The following is a 20,253-nucleotide window of genomic DNA, read 5'->3' on the forward strand; positions in this document are numbered from 1 at the left end:
GGCTTTGAGGGCCACCTCAGGACCTCCCCCAGACATTCTTGTCTGAATACAGGACTTACGCACGAAGGAGGAGATTCTGCTGAAGGCCAGGTAGATACAGCCACTGTCGTTGAAGGGGCAATCACCGGTCCCGTGGCGGAGGCCTGCCGGGTGCTGGGTATTGACCCATTTGCGGAGGATCAGGGGACGGCGGGTCAGGGTGCCGACGTAGAGGACTCTAGGCCCCGATGGCGCATGCAGGGTCGACGGCGACGGGTGAAGAAACCCCCGGAGGCCGTGATTGAGGAAGGCCAACGGGCGGCAGTGGAGAAGACCGCCTTGGACACTCACATACCCCAGACTGGCTGAAATATGTGGCTAACTTGCACCTGCTCATTTTCTTTGGTCGTAGTTGGGGCTGTTGGCGGGAGTAGGAGCTGATAGGTGTTGCATGGACTACCCCGTGACACGACATTTCCGATTATCTGAGGATTGTGGACACTATAACTGTGTACTGATTAGTCTACCCCGTTGCTGTATATCTCCAATCACCTTCGGCTGATGGGCAATGTGTTTTGTTGGTTATGTTTGGTCTTCTAATTCCTGGGGGTTTAGTTGTGGTAGGATAATTGGGAGGAGCGTGGGTTTGTTCCAGGTCCATGGATACCCATGGGAAGGTCCCTTTGCTCGGCCCATGCTAGCTTGCAGGACGCGAGGTTTGTCGCATCCTTTCACAGGTAACCAGCTTATTTTATGGCACATTTGAGCTTTTCTGTGAGTCATGCCCAATGCTGAACTTAGAATCCTGACGATAAACGTTAGGGGACTTAACAATCCAGTGAAGCGGAAAGCGGTCCTCTCCTTACTAGAGCATTTGAAGGCCGATATTTGCCTCCTACAGGAGACGCACCTATTACAGAGGGACTGTCACAGGCTTAGGTCGCTTTGCTTCCCACTCCAATTCTTTTCCTCAGCTTCCACTAAGACTGCAGGAGTCGCGATACTGGTGGCGCAGCAGTTCAGGGGTAAGGTTTTGCAGAAGGGGGCGGAGATAAAAGGAAGGTTGCTGATCTATAGATTTTTCCTGGGTTCGTCAGTCTTTACTATAGGCTCTGTTTATGCCCCCAACGAGGGTCAAGAGACGTTTTTCCACCATGCGCTTAGTGAGACCCACACAGGCACTCTCTGATACTGAGATCGACCCAGAACATTCCAGAGACACTAACATGGACTACCATTGATCTTCTCTCCTCTCCACTGATCCACGCATCTTCCAAGAATAATGCTGATACCGCTGTTCCCTCCCACTCTTTTTATGTCATATTCTACACCCCTGTTTACTCGCATGTTCTAACACGAAGGTTCGTACTGTGCAACACCTCATTTATCTATTGTTTGACCATCCCTGTGAAGACTGCCAGTACCGCCCTGACATTAAAATGGCGACCAAACCTTCCCCCGGGCCACATCTTACCTTCCCCTCTGCTATTGTTTGTTCACAATGTTTCTCCTAGCTCCTTATTCTGCCTATGCTCTTTCACCCTTAACTCACTTTCTGCTAGCCCTCCCATTTTAGACCATGAGGGTTCTTGACTTTAATTTAACTACGTTCAGTTCGGCAGCCTACTTATTTTATATTAATGGTTTTTCCCTTCTACCTTCATCGTTAGCTGCACTTGGGCAGTAGGCGTCCGTACTAGAGTACTTACTCTCATTTCCCCTTGTCTGCTGTATCAGTCCCCCACTACCGCCCAACTGTCCCTAAATGGCCTCCATGTTTGTGCCCCTTGCCAAAGCACTCCCTCTCCCCTTGTTGGGGAGGGATCCAGCATTTTTGCCCCAATCTCCCCTGAGATAGTCCACAGTGTTAAGGGTTTCACATATAGTGGAAAAAGGCCTTAATTGGCCTCCTGGAATGTGCCTCTTACCAAAGCACACTTTCTCCCCTTGTTGGGGAGGGATCCTAGCATTCATGTCCTGGAGTCTCAGACACCCCTCCGAGAGAGTCCACAGTGTTTAGGAATTCTCCACATAAAGGAGGTTTGGGAATATTCACTCTTTAAATGATTTTCCGTTGAGACCTAGCTATCTGACTGATGCCCGGTGGAGCTACCTGACAGCTGAAGAGGAGATGAACTGTGGATTCCCCCGTGGCCGTCACCTACCCAGCCGGACCTGGGGCAGACTTTCCCTTCGTCTCTCCATTGTATCCATACCGTACCCCCTTTCCCTACCCCCTTTCCCTTTTTTCAGTCCATTTTACTTACCCTCTATGTTCTTTAAATGTTTTTAATGTTATGGTTTTTGTAACTTGTGACTGATGTAATTTGGCAACCATGTGGAACCTTATGTAAAGCGCACTGATACCTCCGGGTCTAGCCAGCGCTATATAAAACTCTTAAAATAAAATAAAATAAATAAATAAATAAAAGACCATCATGTTTTATTGTCTGGGGACCTTAACCTGGTGTTTGATAACACTTTAGACAGGTCATGTCAGCGCACTTCTCAGACAGGTGCTCTCTCCACTAAAGGGCTGGCTCGGTTGCGGGAGGTGGGTATGGTGGACCTTTGGCATAGCTTCCATGAGGGGGATAGGGAATACACATATTACTCTAATGCCCATAAGACATATGCCCGCTCGGATTACTTTTTGGCCTCCACATCCGTTCAGGCACTCACGACAGAGGTAGACATAGGTGTTGCTTCACTCTCGGATCATGTGCCAATGATTGTGACGTTTTCTCTTCCACCGTTCACGCGGGTTACACAAAGCTGGAGATTACGGGAGGCACTGCTACATCGTAAGGAGGCGGTTGGGAGAATTACGGGGGCTATCGCGGACTACCTTACACATAATAATAATGCAGACACCACACTGGCGACACAGTGGGTGAGTTCATTGCGATCTCGGCGGCGGAAAACGTGGAGCGCGCACGTAAAAGGGAAGAGCTCACCCAGAAAACGAGGGAATTGGAACACATGCATCAGCGAACGGGGGCCCCCAGAGTTTGGAGGCAGCTTAGAATTATGCGGCAACAGTTGGCTGCGCTGGATCAGGACTGAGCTGAGTACGGGGCCCTGCGATTGAAACATATGTATTACACTCGTGGGGATTGGTGCAGGCGTCTCTTGGGCAACAAACTGCGCGAAGTTAGGCAGCAACAGGAGGTGAGGGAAGTTGTCCCCTTGGGTGGGGGGCGGGTCACTGAGGATGCCGATATAGCTGCTGCTTTTAGGAATTTTTATACTTCTCTCTACACCGGGTCCTCCCTGTAGTCCGCTGCAGGAGAGTCCTTTCTAGAGTCTGTCCCTCATCCGGCTCTGACGAAAGAGCAAGAAGACCTATTGGATCGAGACGTCAGGCCAGAAGAGGTTATCGCGGCTATTTCGCGTCTTAAGCTAGCGAAAGCGCCTGGGGCGGATGGCTTCCCAGCTATTTCTTATAAGACGTTTTGTCCACAGGTGGCCCCCCTGCTGACGGCCCTTTTCAATTCCTTCTCGGAGCCAGGTGCAATCCCGAAAGACCTACTAGATGCTACTATATCCGTTATTCCCAAGCCAGGGAAGGACCATTCGCAGTGCGAGGCTTACCGCCCCATATCCATTCACGTGGCCCGGCTTGCGCCCCTCATGTCGGATTGGTTGACCCGGATCAGGCTGGGTTTATCCCGGAACGCCAAACCGCCGACAATACCAAGAGAGCTTTGCACCTGATAGAGAAAGCCATGCGTATGCCTGGCGAATTTATGATGCTAGTGATTGATGCTGAAAAAGCTTTCGATCGGATCCATTGGCCATACCTAGAACAGGTTCTGATAAAGGCTGGGATGGGGGAAAGGTTCCGCACACTGGTCATGAACTGCTATAAGTTCCCCACAGCGACAGTCAATGGCTGTACTTCACCTCGCTTTCCCATCGAGCGGGAGATGAGACAGGGGTGCCCCCTGTCGCCCCTGCTCTTTGTGCTATACATGGAACCGTTGGCGCAGGTGATGAGACTTCATCCACGTGTGTAAGGGATCAAATTTGGCGCCTATGTCCATACCATAAGTCTATACGCGGACGATGTGCTCCTCTCTTTATCTCATCCCAGAGAATCGTTGCCAGCGTGTCTTGACATTCTTGATGAGTTTGCACAGGCGGCGGGCTTTAAAGTCAACAGGAGTAAGTCCGTGGCCCTCGACCTCTCTCTGGAAGGGCACAAGCGCTCCCATTTGCAGGAGATCTTTCCTTTCGATGGGCATCTTACGCCATCCCATATCTGAGCATTCAGCTGGCGCCTATACTGCACAACACAGTTCGTATCAATTACGCACAGGTACGTCAGAAAATTAGGCAACAGTTGGGCAGATGGAGACACTTCCCCCTGTCCTGGTTGGGAAAGGTGGCAGCAATAAAGATGACAATTCTTCTGCAGATTCTTTATTTATTCCGCACAATCCCGCTGTGTCCACCAGTTGGATGGATCCGCCAGACTCAATCGGAGCTGGCTCAGTTTATATGGAATGGTAAACGGCCGCGAATGAAGCTCAGACTGGCGACACTTCCTCCCGAGAAAGGGGGTCTCGGCCTTCCAGGCTTGCTTCTTTACTTCCAAGCAGCTCAGCTGCGTTTTCTTGTGGAATGGAGCAGATGGGAGTCCGAGAAGCATTGGCTCTTTCAAGATCAAGTGGTCACCCGTTTAAGGAGATCCCCTTCTTGCGTCGGCAGCATAGACCCCCCAACCTCTACGCCTCGAATATTACCAGGGTCCCAATGGAGGTGTGGGACAATACCAATATCAAACACGAGTTCACCTCGTTTCCATCACCCCTCACTCCTCTGATGGACAACCCAGACTTCGGACCTGGGCAAGATACTGTGGCTTTTGCAAAATGGCATCCGGCGGGGTGTAGGTCTTTGTGTCATCTGAACGCAGAGGAAGGAGTAATATCGTTCTAGGTTTTTCGGCGAGACTATGGCTTGCCGGAATCGGAACGGCTCAGGTACCTACAAGCACGACACTGGGCGCTCAATAGCCAGGTACGGGCGGAGGAGGATCGACGGCTGCGGCCACATGAATATTGGTTAATTACACGGAAAACTGGTAAAAATCTTATATCGGACTTATATCGCATGCTCCAAGACAAATACACACACATTTACAATTCAGGGAGGGCACGTTGGGAGAGAGAATTGGGGCTTACGCTCAGCAACAAAGACTGGGAGGGCAATTACTATCGGGCGCGGCACTCTGCATACAACATGGGACTGACAGATACTCTCACTAAAATAGTATCATATTGGTACTACACGCCAGATAAGTTACATGAGATTGATCCCACGAAGGAGGCAACTTGTTGGTGCGGCTGTGGGAAAATGGGCACACTGGTCCATCTACTGTGGGACTGTGTTCAGCTTCGGGGGTATTGGAAACAAGTCCTTGACGAGGTCGACACACATTTTGACACAGAACTCCCATGGTTCCCCTCATATGTTCTGCTAGGGCTGCCTAATCCCCTCACATATCCATTGCGCTCCCGTAGGGGTCGATTAATAGCCATTGCTCTGGGCTCTGCCATCCAGGATGTTCTTTCTCAGTGGCGCACTACACACACTCCCAGGTTCCAAGGTTGGCTACATCATCTGTGGCATGTGTTAGGTATGGAGAAGTTGTCCTTGACATTGATGAGGGAGGGTGCTAAATATTCAGAGCTCTGGCAGTCTTACTTGTCCCTGCTTGCTACGGAGTTCAGAGAGGTCACGTGCCCTCGCTATTTGCGTTTGTTGCACCTGTTAAATGTGGACCGTTAGGGTCCATATTAGTGGCCTGCTATGCTTGTTGAGAGGGGGTAGGGGACCTGGAACAGGGGTGGTGGGTGGGATGTGGGGGGTACTTGGGGGGTAGTTGGGTGGTTTCGGGGTTTTCTTTTTGTTTTTTGCAAAATTTGTCTGCACCTACAATGTGTTCAGCCCTGGGGCTGGTTTTGTCTCAAGGTATGGCTCAGTGACTTCTATTGTCTGTGCTTATTGGCCTATAGCATACTGAAAGTAAGGGGCCATATGTGTAGGTGTGCTCACATGTTAATAAAAATATTTAAAACTAAAAAATGTTAATAAGACAGGTATGAAAAGTATGCTGACTAATACTAAGTAAATGTATTCTCGGCCTTTTATGCTCACCTGTCTACATTAGGTTTTGACACCATTGAGACAAGAACTGTCTGGGGCACAACAGACTGGCAGGTGCAGGGCTTGGAAGCTTTATTTAGAGCCTGCATTATCCCAGAACAAATAATGTTTTTGAATGACACTGTCCAACAGACATCTTGTCTTGGGTTAGCCAAGAAAGAAGATTTAAACAACCCATCCATACCTACGCCTAAACCTGATAGTAATAACACTTCAGAGGGGGTGGTCGACGTACATACTATTTTGCTTCACAACAGAACAGATCCAGATTGGAAAAAAATGGTTAATCTGGCCCACAGACACAAACAACTGTCAAGATAGATTCCTGAATAAGATTCAAGGGTTCACATTCACCAGGCCAGATCCAAGATATGTCCACAGACAACATCCAGGGATAGTAACATCATACAGTGTGGAAAAACTGTGCCTTGAGTGGCTACAAAAATCTACACTGAAGGAAATAAAACAACACTTATCTTTACTTAAAAATGGCGTTGATTTAAGGGACTTCTTACAAGGACCTGCGAAACCACGTCATAAACGTTTTATATATGCCGGTATCTATGCCATGTATAATCAAGCATGGAAAACAACGCATGCAGAGACTGCAGAAAGGATATGAGAAATTGATCGTATTAATTTAGAGAAATCTCCCTCTGTAGTTGACAATGGGTTAACGACTCTGTCATCCAGAATATATTCTTTGGAAAGCATAGTATCCTCTGCCATTGCCATAATGGAATAGGACTTGGTCATGTTACAACATGGTCTGTCACAATTGCGCTGTATAATGCATTTTGTGCTGGACGTTGCAAAACCTTCGTTCTGGATATGTGCCATGGCGTCTAATAAACACCACGTCATTGTTTTCCGAGTTTAACCTTACAGATAAGCAAATCACTTTGGCACAAAGAGGCGCAGACTATACGGTGCTGAGGATTGAAAAACTGGAAAGATTACCATTATCTGCTTCTGAGAAACCAGCGACAGAATGGGTAATACATGGTACAATCACTCTGCCTGTGACGATTTTCCATTTTCAGTAGTGTTTAAAACATATACCATCGGCCGGTATGTGAAAGGTTGGGTAAAGAATACATCCAAACATCCTGGGATTTACCATGTAGACACAAATGTTGGAGTGGGGGAAAAGAAGTGTTTCTTAGTGGTACGAATTGTGAAAACACACTAAGTGGTTCACTCTTACGTCAGGGTATTCATTTACACGGGGCCTGCGATAGTTCCTCGAACAACTAATCCTGCCACCTGCAAAGTTTTCCAGCTGCAGTGATAGATCCAATTTTTAGGTAGCTTTCTAATGGAAGTTACATTACATTGAATGATCACAGCTGTTGCGGCATGTTGCCAGGAACTGCCTATCTCGTTACTGTGTCAGCCAGGGTCACTTGCAGTATGCAAGTATTTGTTTCCTAAAACTAAGTCAGACAGGGAATCGCCATTATGGCCTTCACTGAACATCTCTTCTATTCGAATTGATACTTTAAGCAGACTAAAAGCCTTTTACAAAAAACTGTACCACTGACCTCGACCAAAGAGATGTATGATCTGCAGGTTGCAAGGACTTCTGCAGAGATACATGCCCTTTTATTGATAAACTGCCCTATACATTTCTCAGAAATGTTAAGTCGTATCTTAAACATGTCTGATACGAGTGGTAATGAACATGTATTTAAGACACATTTTTCGGGACTGTTAGCACCCTTTGAAGCAGTCATGGGCATATTTCCAAACTTCATGCACTCTGTGTTTGGCGGCCTGCCTCTCGTTTTGGGTCTCGTAGCATGAATACTATGTTTATTCATTCTGCTCCGGTATGGCAAGTCAAGTCACCATCAACACCCAGATCACCTTGGAGAACACCCTCCTGGCAATGAAGTGTTGTGAGCGCATGCGACAAATTCTGGGCTTGTTATAGATATCTATATACCACGTGGTTTCTATCATTCCAACCAATCTGGCAAGATTGCAATTTACCTGTTCTATGATGCCTGCTATGTGGAGAAAAATGCGTGCTAGACATCTGTCTGACACTCCCATCAGTCCTGCCAACAGAAGTTGATACTTTGCCTGAACCAGTAACGGCTCATGCACTGTGTTGTCCCCAGTGGCTGTCAATCCTGATGACGGCATTCGTTGAGATCTCACAGATGGAAACTGCAGACGGTGAGATACGTGGAGCAACAGGCACACAGGTACCTTCTACTTTGAACATTGCTAATGCGGCTGACGCTGACGGCGATGCTTCTCATCTATGTGTAATTGATCTGCTTAACGAGGTAGTCCAACTTTCACCTACAGTAGTAGATTCATTCTTTACCAGCTTAGAAGATTTGATGTTAGCTCCAACCAATGACACTGAATTTTGAAGCTAGCACACAGCGTTCTGTGTGACTCTGAATTCGGACTTCACTTTTCAAAAACAAAGTTCTAACTTTGGGACTACATTTTTTTATGATTTGACTCTTTTCCAAAAATTGATTTTTTTTTTTTGGGCAAAAGGTATCTGCTTAAGATAGAACTATTCGAAGAGAACAGTATTTCTTTGAATACTTCCAAGGGATAATTTTTGACCTTGTCCACAAACAAACGATTGATATATTTTGTCATGGAATGGTCTCGATTTTTTATTCTGTATTTAAGAGACATTTCATAAATGTATTTTCATGATTCATTTGGAAAGTGTTTTTTTAAATGTCATCTATATGCTCTGAATGAAACATTACTTTAAATGCATACAGCACAAATGCTCTTTTGTGTACAACCATTTTGGATGCATTTTTATGTATTTTGGGTGGGGTTTTTACACATCATATTTTAGATATGTTGTATGTGTTTAGAACTAAGTAATATAGTACATAAAAAAGTGGAGTGGGTGTTGTATGGCGTTTTAGCATCCAAGTGAATTTCCCCGATTCATGCCCTTATATAGGTACAATTCACACTGTGCTAATATAAGCATAGAAATCATTCCCCTATTTAGACATAGCCCATGCAGACCAAATACAGGCATGGCTACTTCCCCCGTATCAAAACGTCACAAATATTTCTTGGAAAATCGGCTTAAGCAGCCAGGGACCTTCCCTTGCTTGAATATTGATTTGTCCAAGAACTCATGTACTTGACAAATAACTACTATTCCCTCGGGGTTCTTTCCTGACGTTATTATGCCCGACTTTACGTCAAACTAGACACCTTCAAGGTATAAATATGCCTTCACTTGCTCTAGCAAGACACGGTGGTTCGGAGCAGTTCGACTATCTACTTGCCCGGAGTAGCTCGCTACAGCAATTGCCGAAGGAAGCCGACCGTCCAGCTGACGCACTGATCAAGAGGCTGCATTTCTCTCGGCGAGAATCCAGCTCCAATGTTTCCAAGCTCCCCTTGCGGGGTGTTAGGAAATCGAGTCCTGAGACTGAGATACCAGACCTCCTTCATTCTAAACGAAAGGTATGGAGTTGATAAGAACCTAGAGAAACCTTGGATAGATTCTTCGCAAAGAAAAACTAAACCTATGCTACACCACACTTGCTCCTTCCCGCATACTAGGCTTAGGTTAGGTACATTGGGTAGTCATATTTTAGAAGCACTAGTTGAGGACTTTTAGCCCTTGTTATTTATGTATGTATTAATATATGGTTTAGAAACCATACAATGCTCTTACAGTATTATTTGATAATATTGTTCTCGTTGTACGCATTATACTTTGCAGTCTGCATTACGATTGTTGCAATTCACTTTACTTGCATGAGAAAGAAGACTGTTCAATAAAACCTTTTATTGAAAACACCCATCTCTCTATTTCTCTGCACCTGGGTAGAAGCGAAGCATGCATGAGTGACTGAGTGAAATACTTCTCTATTGTTTCCACGACTCTAGAGATACGTTTCTTATTTTTGGGAAACAAAGTTGTCATGTTTATGCGGTTGTCAGAAACTAATCCCTTCGTGTGAATTCGAGAAAGTTTCTAGTGACCTCTGAGCAAGCTGGCATTCACTATTAAGTTTAATATATTCGATAGAGACCTATTCGACCTCAGTCCTACATCTAATCTATAGGATACATTATTCCAATGCGCAGAGCCTATTGGGAATATAGGAAGTACACTTCACAACTTGAAGTTCTAATTTTTGAAAGCCTACTTTATTCTTGATGCGTGGACAGGCGTCTATTTTTTGGACAAACTCATAAGTTTAAAAAAAAGATTCAGATTGATTATTCCATGTTTGATAATCCAACCATTAGAAACTTGAAGGGGGTCAATAGGGCATCAGAAAGATGGACAGTTTTACTTCACATTCAAATGCAACAATCAGAATTGAAAAGAAGGATTGGCAAAGCCAAAATGGTCTCACCCATAAGACCTACTGGCTTTGCTATTGTTTTAGCAATGCTGTACAGCATATCCACTGCTATGCAGCATGGCTTAAAAAAACACTGACACATAATTTTATGGAGAAGTGTATGCATTTGCACCTCAAAAGGACACTTTAATTGGTAGGGTGTTGAAATATCGATTACAAAAATATCGTTGACAAAAATATCGTTGGAAAAATATCGTTTACAAAAATATCGACACCCTATACCTAAACAGGTAAGTACATAAATATTGACTCAAAAATATCGTTGTAATAAATATCGTTGTAAAAAATATCGAATTTTTAAATTAATTAAAATTACATTCAATATTAAATAAATATAAGTACTATTAACAAAATAAATTACATTACTTTTATTTTTTGACTATTGAAAACAAATTAAATACACTTTTTCATTATAACTTAATAAATGTGTACATATACATATATTTAACACATTACTTTATATAACAACAATAATACATACATATAATTAAAATATAAAATATATTATTAATTAAAACATTTGATAGTGAAGGGGTAAAAATTACTATTCCCACTCCAGAGGGTGCAACAGTAGGGAAAGCGTTGGATAGCTTAGGGGTTTAAATTACTATTCCCACTCCAGAGGGTGCAACAGTAGGGAAAGCGTTGGATAGCGTAGGGGTTTAAATTACTATTTCCACTCCAGAGGGGATGTATGACGTTACAACGCATACTTTTACCACGCCTACCATTACCACGCATTTTTTACAACGCAGGATCCATGACAACACATACCATTACCACGCATGTATTTACAACGCATATACCTTTACAACGCATACAATTACAACGTAAGTATTGGTAAGTATATAATATTTTTTAATATTTAATTTAATTAAAATTAATATAATGTAATTTAATGTAATTTAATTTAATTAATTTAATTTAATTTAATTTAATTTAATTAATTTAATTTAATCAATTTAATTTAATGTAATTTAAATTTAATTATATTTAATTTTTACACTGTACCCTTTTCCCAAAAATCCAAAACTGAGCCTGAGCCCAAAAAATACCCCTTTTACCCAAAAACCCTAAACTGACCCTGAACCCTAAAAATACCCCTTTACCCAAAAACTAAAAACTGACCCTGAACCCTAAAAATACCCCTTTACCCAAAAACTGAAAACTGACCCTGAACCCTAAAAATACCCCTTTACCCAAAAACTGAAAACTGACCCTGAACCCTAAAAATACCCCTTTACCCAAAAACTGAAACTGACCCTGAACCCTAAAAATACCCCTTTACCCAAAAACTGAAAACTGACCCTAAACCCTAAAAATACCCCTTTACCCAAAAACTGAAAACTGACCCTGAACCCTAAAAATACCCCTTTACCCAAAAACTGAAAACTGACCCTAAACCCTAAAAATACCCCTTTACCCAAAAACTGAAAACTGACCCTGAACCCTAAAAATACCCCTTTACCCAAAAACTGAAAACTGACCCTAAACCCTAAAAATACCCCTTTACCCAAAAACTGAAATCTGACCCTGAACCCTAAAAATACCCCTTTACCCAAAAACCCAAAACTGAGCCTGAACCCAAAAAATACCCCTTTACAAAAAAAACCAAATAATATTTTTTATAAAATAATATACTTACCAATACTTACGTTGTAATGGTATGCGTTGTAAAAGTACCTGCGTTGTAAATACATGCGTGGTAATGGTATGCGTTGTAATGGATCCTGCGTTGTAAAAAATGCGTGGTAATGGTAGGTCGTGGTAAAAGTTGCGTTGTAAAGGTTGTATACCCTCCAGAGGGTGCAACAGTAGGGAAAGCGTTGGATAGCGTAGGGGTTTAAATTACTATTCCCACTCCAGAGGGTGCAACAGTAGGGAAAGCGTTGGATAGCGTAGGGGTCAAAATTACTATTCCCACTCCAGAGGGTGCAACAGTAGGGAAAGCGTTGGATAGTGTAGGGGTTAAAATTACTAAATCTATTTACAATGTTTAAAAATTAAAAAATCTTTATTTTTATTTAATTAATCATTAATTAAATAATTATTCAATTAAAATGTAATTAATTCACTACTTTTTCACTTAAAAATTCAACTACACACACCTAAAATTAATTAAACAATTAACATAACTAATTTACATAATTATTAATCAATTAACGAATTGAAATTAATTAACTATTATTTATTACACTATTTATATTCAATTAACACATTCATTAATCAATTATTTTATTATATTTACAATGTTTAAAAATTAACAAATCTTAATTTTTATTTAATTAATCATTAATTAAATATTTATTCAATTAAAATGTAATTAATTCACTACTTTTTCACTTAAAAATTCAACTACACACACCTAAAATTAATTAAACAATTAACATAATTAATTTACATAATTATTAATCAATTAACTAATTGAAATTAATTAACTATTATTTATTACACTATTTATATTCAATTAACACATTAATCAATTATTTTATTATATTTAAATTACTTCCCACCCTACTCCCCTATAAACCCACAACCCGCTACGGAACTATTAACACTAAATTCAACATAAAATACGGTATTAACTAATAAAATACTACAAAAAATACTACTTTGACAACCAATACTCATTAAAACACTTAATTACTTATTATTATTTAAAAAACGATATTTTTGTAAACGATGTTTTTGTAAACGATATTTATTACAAATATATTAATGTTAACGATATTACTTACCTGTCTGTCGATATTCTTGTCAAACTATATTTTTGTCATCGATATTTCTTCTTGTCGATATTTCTGTGACGATATTAATGTTAGTCGATATTTTTACGACGATATTCCCGCTCTGTACCCTTTAATTTGCCGATCAGAGATGGATTGTGTGAAAGTTCTTTAAGAAAAACAGTAATAGGTGAGGGCTGCATGAGTGGGTTGGGAATGTGCAGGACATGAAGTGCGGGTAGTGGGGGAGAGAAGCAAATGGGCAGACAGATTGGGGGAATCACACAAGGGAGAGAACTAACATAAAAGCACTCATTGAGCGCTTGAAAAAAAGTTGTTTTCTTAAAGCGTACAGTGGAAGCTTAGTAGTCAACCAATCAAAACATCCACGCCATACCCAGACATCACCTTCACTGCCTGTAGCGAGTAGTGTGATCACAGGGCAGCCTGCCACGACAACTCACTCCCCCTAAACCGGCTCAGCTGTGGGCAATAGTCAAGGAGTCGACTTGAGTGTCGAGTCATTGACTTGTGCTGGCCTGCGAAGTTGTGAAATTAATTATGGCTGCTCAGTGCTGGAGTGCCCTGCAGTGCAGGCTGCCTGCTGCCACCAAACCACTTTGGTCGCGGTCCAGGAGACAGGGCCCCCATTGTAAGTGTTACATTTACGGATTAAAAGTGTGCACAGGTGAACTGAATCAGCTTCATTATATTGTAGCTGCTCCCAAACATGGCTTCCCGGAAATCACACGAAACACGCACACACCCAAAAAAGGGCAGAAGCAGCAACTGCAAAAAAAGTTCTGTACAAGCACAGATGAAGAAATTAAGTGTAAGGAGACTGTGCTTGGGCAGTGCTCTTTAGCTATGACCAGAATTGAGGTATAGGCTGCCTTAACAACTTACGAGGCAACAAAGAAAACCGACCGAGGAGCGATCCAATGGTAAAATTGCAACCAGGCATAATATGAAACATCTACCGAAACAGTACTTATATGATGAGCACCGGATTTCGAGCAAGGTTCCCTTTACATCAGAGTTCATCTTAACTTGAACAACTGCCAGTTCATTTCTTTGCCCTAGAAAAGCGATCTTGTGCATTTCCCAGACACTGTGCCAACAATACTCTTTGTTTCAAATAACTGGTGTCGCCACAACACCATAATTGAAGGATCTACTGTAATACAACATTGCTAATGTACAAGTAAAAAAATAAAACTTGTGAATTACAAAAGAAAAGCTTTATTATATCCTGCTCGAATTTCAAGTGTTCCATAGTCATTGCACATCACATGGTCAAGCTATCCCTAGGCAAAAGAAGAGCGCTTTTGCAAAATGCTTTCAACTAGTGCGATGTGTTTAAGTATCCAACCATGGGTTGCCAGTCGATTGGAACATTGAGACTTTTAAACACATTTTTAATCCTATGTGTCGTCCTTTTTGTACTAGATGTAAGTCAAAAAGTATATATAAGCAGGATGTAAACACCTAAAGCAGAACATAGATGATGTGTGCTGGTTTGTAACCATTCTAAATAAACCACATGAGTGGAGGCATGGTTTGTACTGGTGGTTAGCTGGCTTCTCAATGACAGCAACAACACCATTATTGCACATGAATGGTCATACCCCCCCCCCCCCCGCCCCCAGAATTATTAATAGGTAAGTCAGGGACGGATATCTTGATCTATAAACATAAAAGTCAGCTGCTCTGTTTACACCCTGTTTTCTTTTTTGTGAGGTCACATGCAGGAGACTGCCCCACAGATATGAATCTGTGATGCAGTCTCCTGCATGTGACCTCACAAGAATGTTTGTGACAACATGGGCAGCATGTGAAATGTAAACAAACCTGGTTTTATCTGCTCCACACCCCAAAAAACTGCTGCAAACAAACGTGGCCAGAGAGACTGCATGACAACTACCCGAATATCTATGACCGTGGAAAAAAGAATGAAAATGGAAATGGGTTTAAACTATTTAGAAACAAGCATTTTGAAAGAGAAGGTAAGTAAAAGCAGACGTAAATGTCAAACCTGGTATCATAGGGGTAAAATGAGTCAGTTTGGATGCTAGGGCATATTAAAGACTACAGCCATTCCCACAAATATAGATCCCACAGCATCGGTGTGGTATTGTGTAGTTCTATTTAATCTGTAGGATCTGCGCATTTGTGGAAAACAAACTTTGGGTGAGGTACTTTAACTGATTCCATGCACCCCCATAGTATATGTTGGCTTAAAGATCAGCTAACTCACATTGCCACCATAAGCCACTCTAAAGTAAGCAGAGAGCGAATTGGTTTCTGGCAACCACTGAACATGACAGCCCTGACCCCGCAGAGATCATGGTAACAGATCTAGAACCTTTTCTCCTAGTCACGCGTGCACTCTTGCTCTCAGAGAAATATACAGAGAATACACAATGGGAAGTTTTTAATATATTTATTGAACCAACGTTATTCTTTCATAGAATACATGTCCTGCGATAATCAGTAGACAGAAGCAGATGAAAGTGATTACAAGCACTAAAAGAGTAAATAGCAGATATAGTTCCACCATGGTGCTAAGACAGTGTATATATGAGGGCATATAATACAAGGTAGTAATCAGGAGTACTTGTACTATGCAATCCCTACTCTTTGTATGTCCAAAGTTTATGTAGGTAAAGACTCACCCCATGGGATGATCCAACCCCATTATCAGGCGGGAAAGCGAGCTGACCCCCTCATGGCGATGTTAGAAGTTGCTTAGCGTAGCCTCAGCATGCAGGACCTTTCAATGTCAGCGGAAGTGTCTCCTCTGCTAACCCCGTTAAATGCTTTTTTATTTATAATAAAAAGCAGCCTTGTGATGCATATGCCGACTAGCGTTGTTATGGATATGCAGCTAGCCCTGTCGCCCCGTGGAAAAGATAAAACCACATTGTACATCGTTCGTAAAGCCTTATACTCAGTGTACGAGAGATCAAGATAATGTTGCACGAAGCCAGATGTGTAAGCAAAGCAGTTTCAGAGAAACGAATCCTACATTGTCACACATATGAATATGTCACACATAGCAATATTGTTATTGTGCAGAAAGAGGACAGTGTTAGAACATGTGCAGTGTTGCTAAATGGGTCTAAGTCGGGTACATACAATGATCTTGGAAGAATAACAAGAAAAGCTAGGCACACAGCTGCGAGGGGGAAACCTCGCTATTTTTTCATGCACAATACCTGATATGGCAGCAGTGGGTTCTCTGCAAGCCCCATCCTCTGCAACAAAAGGGATCTCTAGATAGAGTGCCTATTTTGGTCCTGCAGGGACTGGTGAGTGCACGTTGCTCCGAGGGGACGAGTGAGTGCAGTGCCAGAACTGGATTCACAATGTCTCCACAGGGATCATCACTGCGCGCTGAGACCACAACATTTGGGCAGCACTGTAACTTTAAGGCAAGGGTGTACCTCTTGTTTTTTTATTTTGTTTTCCTGATTGTTGCTTGAGATGCTTAAAAGAAGTTCTACCAAAGCGGATGAACACAGTGATTTGCCAATGGAAAGCTAATAAGAGAAACACACACGGAATAACAGAAAATAGAACACCTACAACCAATAGAAACAAGGAAAAGTAAAGTGACAAGCACAAGTACCAATAAGAAGTGAAGGCGGGGTGTAAGTTTATTTTAAGATATAATTAATACCGTAGATTTCACAAGCATGGCAAAACCGCTCTGAAGGCAAAACATAAAAACAGCTATTACAAGTTTTAGCCCAAGAATGGGAACCCCACAGACCTGAAGATACCAGATCCCTTTCAGATTTCAGGGAGAAAACCATTGATATTTTCTGCCATTCTGAGCCGTTGGATCACAGCAGACTTTAAGTGTCAGTAGAACGGCAAGTGGGAATTGAGGATGTTTGGGGAGGCAGGGTTTAGGGTAAGCTTGTGCCTGTGTAGGGTAGCATTGTTATGGCGTGTGTTGCTGCAATGGTCGGCAGGGGACAGGCTTTGTTCCTGCCGATAGACTATGCCCCTCTATCATGAAAGAGACGTCTGGTGTTGCCAAGCCCAGAATTATCTGGTCTGGACTTTGTTGACCCAATAATTCCCTTTCCAGAAATACTCAAAATTGCAGGTAGCAGACATCTACACATAGTTATTGCTTCAGGTGCAATCGTGCCACACATAACTAGGGCCATCAAAACGTATGCTGATATTTTCTTAGAGAGTCTATGATTATTACATACCTATATTTTGAAGTTCAATGTTGAAGTATGATGGCTTGTGTGACTTTGATCCATGATATCCAGTAAGACACACAAACATGTTAGCGTTCGCTGTTAGTTTCTGATTTTCAAAACTACATCCCACGTTTATGTCATGAGACTTAAAGTAGTCTTTACACGTGACTGCCTCTGGCAAACCTTCGTACCTGTGAAAAAAATAATTATATTAGTTTTGATTGAAAGGACTGTAAAGTTCATCAAAGGTTGCAAATAAAGGTGTTTGCAAAACATTTAGGTGCCACAAATCCTTACTTAGCACCTCCGCCTGTACTAACTGAATAACAGCTCCATGCATCATAATACATCACCATCTGGGAAAGTGTTGTTGTCCATTAGCCATTTTGGATCTAGTTAGCAATTGTTATATTTATGTGCTAAGTTGTGTTTCGGGGACACAAATGGCACCATGGCACTAGTATTGAATAAACATGAGTGAGTAAAGAATTAGACAACTGAGTGAACAATCTGAAAAACGGGTTTTCAAAACTGCAGATGATTTACATGAGTAGTGTAACAGCTGATAAATGACCAGCCACACATACTACAACAATGGATATTAAAAAATCTAAAAATAACGTAAGGCTCAATGTTTATTATTTCTGGTGTTCTTCCTTCACTGTCTTTATGAGCACTATGCAGATAGTCTGGCGTGTATGTTTAGCAGCTGGAGCTTTATAATATGTTCTTTGGTCTCCAGCTGTGATCAGCCATCTACATGAGAACTGATGTAAATTTCTGATTTTGTGGCCCCTTTGGGTGGGGGAATCTGTTTTGTAGTTCTTGCTCTCTTGGGGGCCTTGTTTTAGTTAAAACATTGTTTGATGCTTTATACTGTTAAAGTATAGTTAAGATATGTGGTGAGAACTCATGAACATGTGATCAGAAGCATACTTCTCCAAAGTCTTTGTGATCAGACGCCCATATTTACACAAAGTGAGATCATACTTGTTGCACCCTGCCCGTTGCTGGCTTCCTACTGCGGGTAGAACACGAGCTCCAGAGAGAGCTGGAAGGACCACAGAGGTACCGGCAGGCTACCGTAGGCCCTAAAGACACTTACCTCAATGCCGGAAGCCATCAGTGCTCGCTTGGAAGGCAGCCCACTCTTTGAGGACAAGTTAGGAGACAGCTTTAGGATCTCCATGTTTCACCTTCTTCTTCATCCCAGAATCCTCTGTAGAGGATTTCTGGGATAGAAAATACTGCCAGTTCCAAGATGGTGCTTGTTAATTCCTTCCAGAAGGGCCTTTCCAATCCAACATGGTGGCATAACTTCCTCTGATGTAATTCCTCTCCTGGACCTATATAAGGAAGAGTTTTTCACTCTCTCTTTGCCTCTGGCTTTTTCCTCCTTCCTGGAGCCAATTCTGGAAGGCATTTTCTCGGCCTAGACAATTTCCATCATGGCAGCAACGCGGCTACTGTAAGTAATTGCCCATACCTCTGGGCCTCTGGTCCAACTCACAGCCAAAGACTCTCCATCAGAAATGGCAACCCACCCCATATCAATGAACGCAATTTCAGCTAGCTTATCCAAGAAATATGGAACACACCAATTTTAACCGTGCATCATTAAATGACCCTCCACCGATTGGAACCAGGTCTGAAAAGCTCAGAATTTACTGTTCTTAGGATCCACTCACCAGTACTTTGTAACTACGACTGAATGTTATACTTCTTATAGTATTTGGTAAAGAGACACGCTGCCCAAGCATTATTTGTAAAGCTACAGTATATAGGTGGAACCATATGCACACTACCGAGACAAAGTGCCCAATTCGTTAAAATAATTGTGGTACTGTACTAGAGCAGAGCTTTCCAAACTGTGAGTCCCGACACAGTACTGTGTCACCTGCAAATGGTGGGTGTGTTGCGGGATGCCACCAGTATTAAGGGCACTTAGCACATAACTGCTGCTTATTAAAAGGCATTCCTTTGAAAGAGTGTTTCGGAGTCTGCCGCAGCAGCGCGGACTTCGAGACACTCTGCTCTATGGGGGCTGGGCGATTCACAACAAAGCCCCATTAACAAGTAAAAGAGTGGAAGGGGGGGTGGTGTGTATGTGGGCGAGCAGGGTCACAGGCAAAGAGCAGAGCTGCAGACATGAGAGCCTTCTCAGACACCGGCTGTCAGGCAGACATAACTGCTTTTGTGTCCCTGTGACTTCACTGTGGCCTGCGAGGATTTCCCTTAATCACCATCTCATGCCCTTTATCTCCGTGCCCCCCATGCATTATTCTTGGATAGTCACAAGATAAGGGCAGGTGAATCACATTTGTATGATTTATTACATCAAGCATACATTTGTAGTCTGTCTCTTCTGTACCCATTGAGTGTGAAAGAAAAGCTTGCTCTGATGCTGCCAGCTGTAAAAAACAAAATAGTACTATTGCCCAGTTTATGATACTCGATACACAGACTTTCTGGAGGATGGAACTATGAATCAGTATTGTCAATATTCAAACTTGTGACCTATCAATCACCAGAGGCGAGTAATCAACTCACTGAGTTACCACCTGTACCATTAGCCTTTCAACCTGCTCTAGAGTGTACAAGCGGCATCCATCCTCCATTCAAATATGATCTGTGTTATGGGACAGCAAACATCTCTGAGTACTGCACTAATGGAAACATACATTTCAGACGTTTTTATGGGAACCTTTCTTTTTTTTAAATAGCAGTGAAGCTGAGAAAATCTGGTACTTAAAATGATAGCATCTCTGC

The 20,253-nt window shown here is 42.5% G+C and overlaps 1 protein-coding gene across 4 annotated transcripts in view; it reads right to left on the reverse strand.

The window, feature by feature from the left end:
- Window positions 1-20,253, reverse strand: part of IL13RA2 (interleukin 13 receptor subunit alpha 2) — a 774,005-nt gene that overhangs the window by 332,574 nt on the left and 421,178 nt on the right. For all 4 annotated transcript variants that reach the window (XM_078688528.1, XM_078688529.1, XM_078688531.1 and 1 more), the window contains one exon: window positions 17,491-17,675. In XM_078688528.1, coding sequence (XP_078544654.1) covers window positions 17,491-17,675 — 185 coding nt within the window. The remainder of the gene's footprint in view (window positions 1-17,490; window positions 17,676-20,253) is intronic.

The sequence above is a fragment of the Lissotriton helveticus genome, chromosome 4_1, assembly GCF_964261635.1.
Source record: "Lissotriton helveticus chromosome 4_1, aLisHel1.1, whole genome shotgun sequence".
NCBI classification, from domain to species: domain Eukaryota; kingdom Metazoa; phylum Chordata; class Amphibia; order Caudata; family Salamandridae; genus Lissotriton; species Lissotriton helveticus.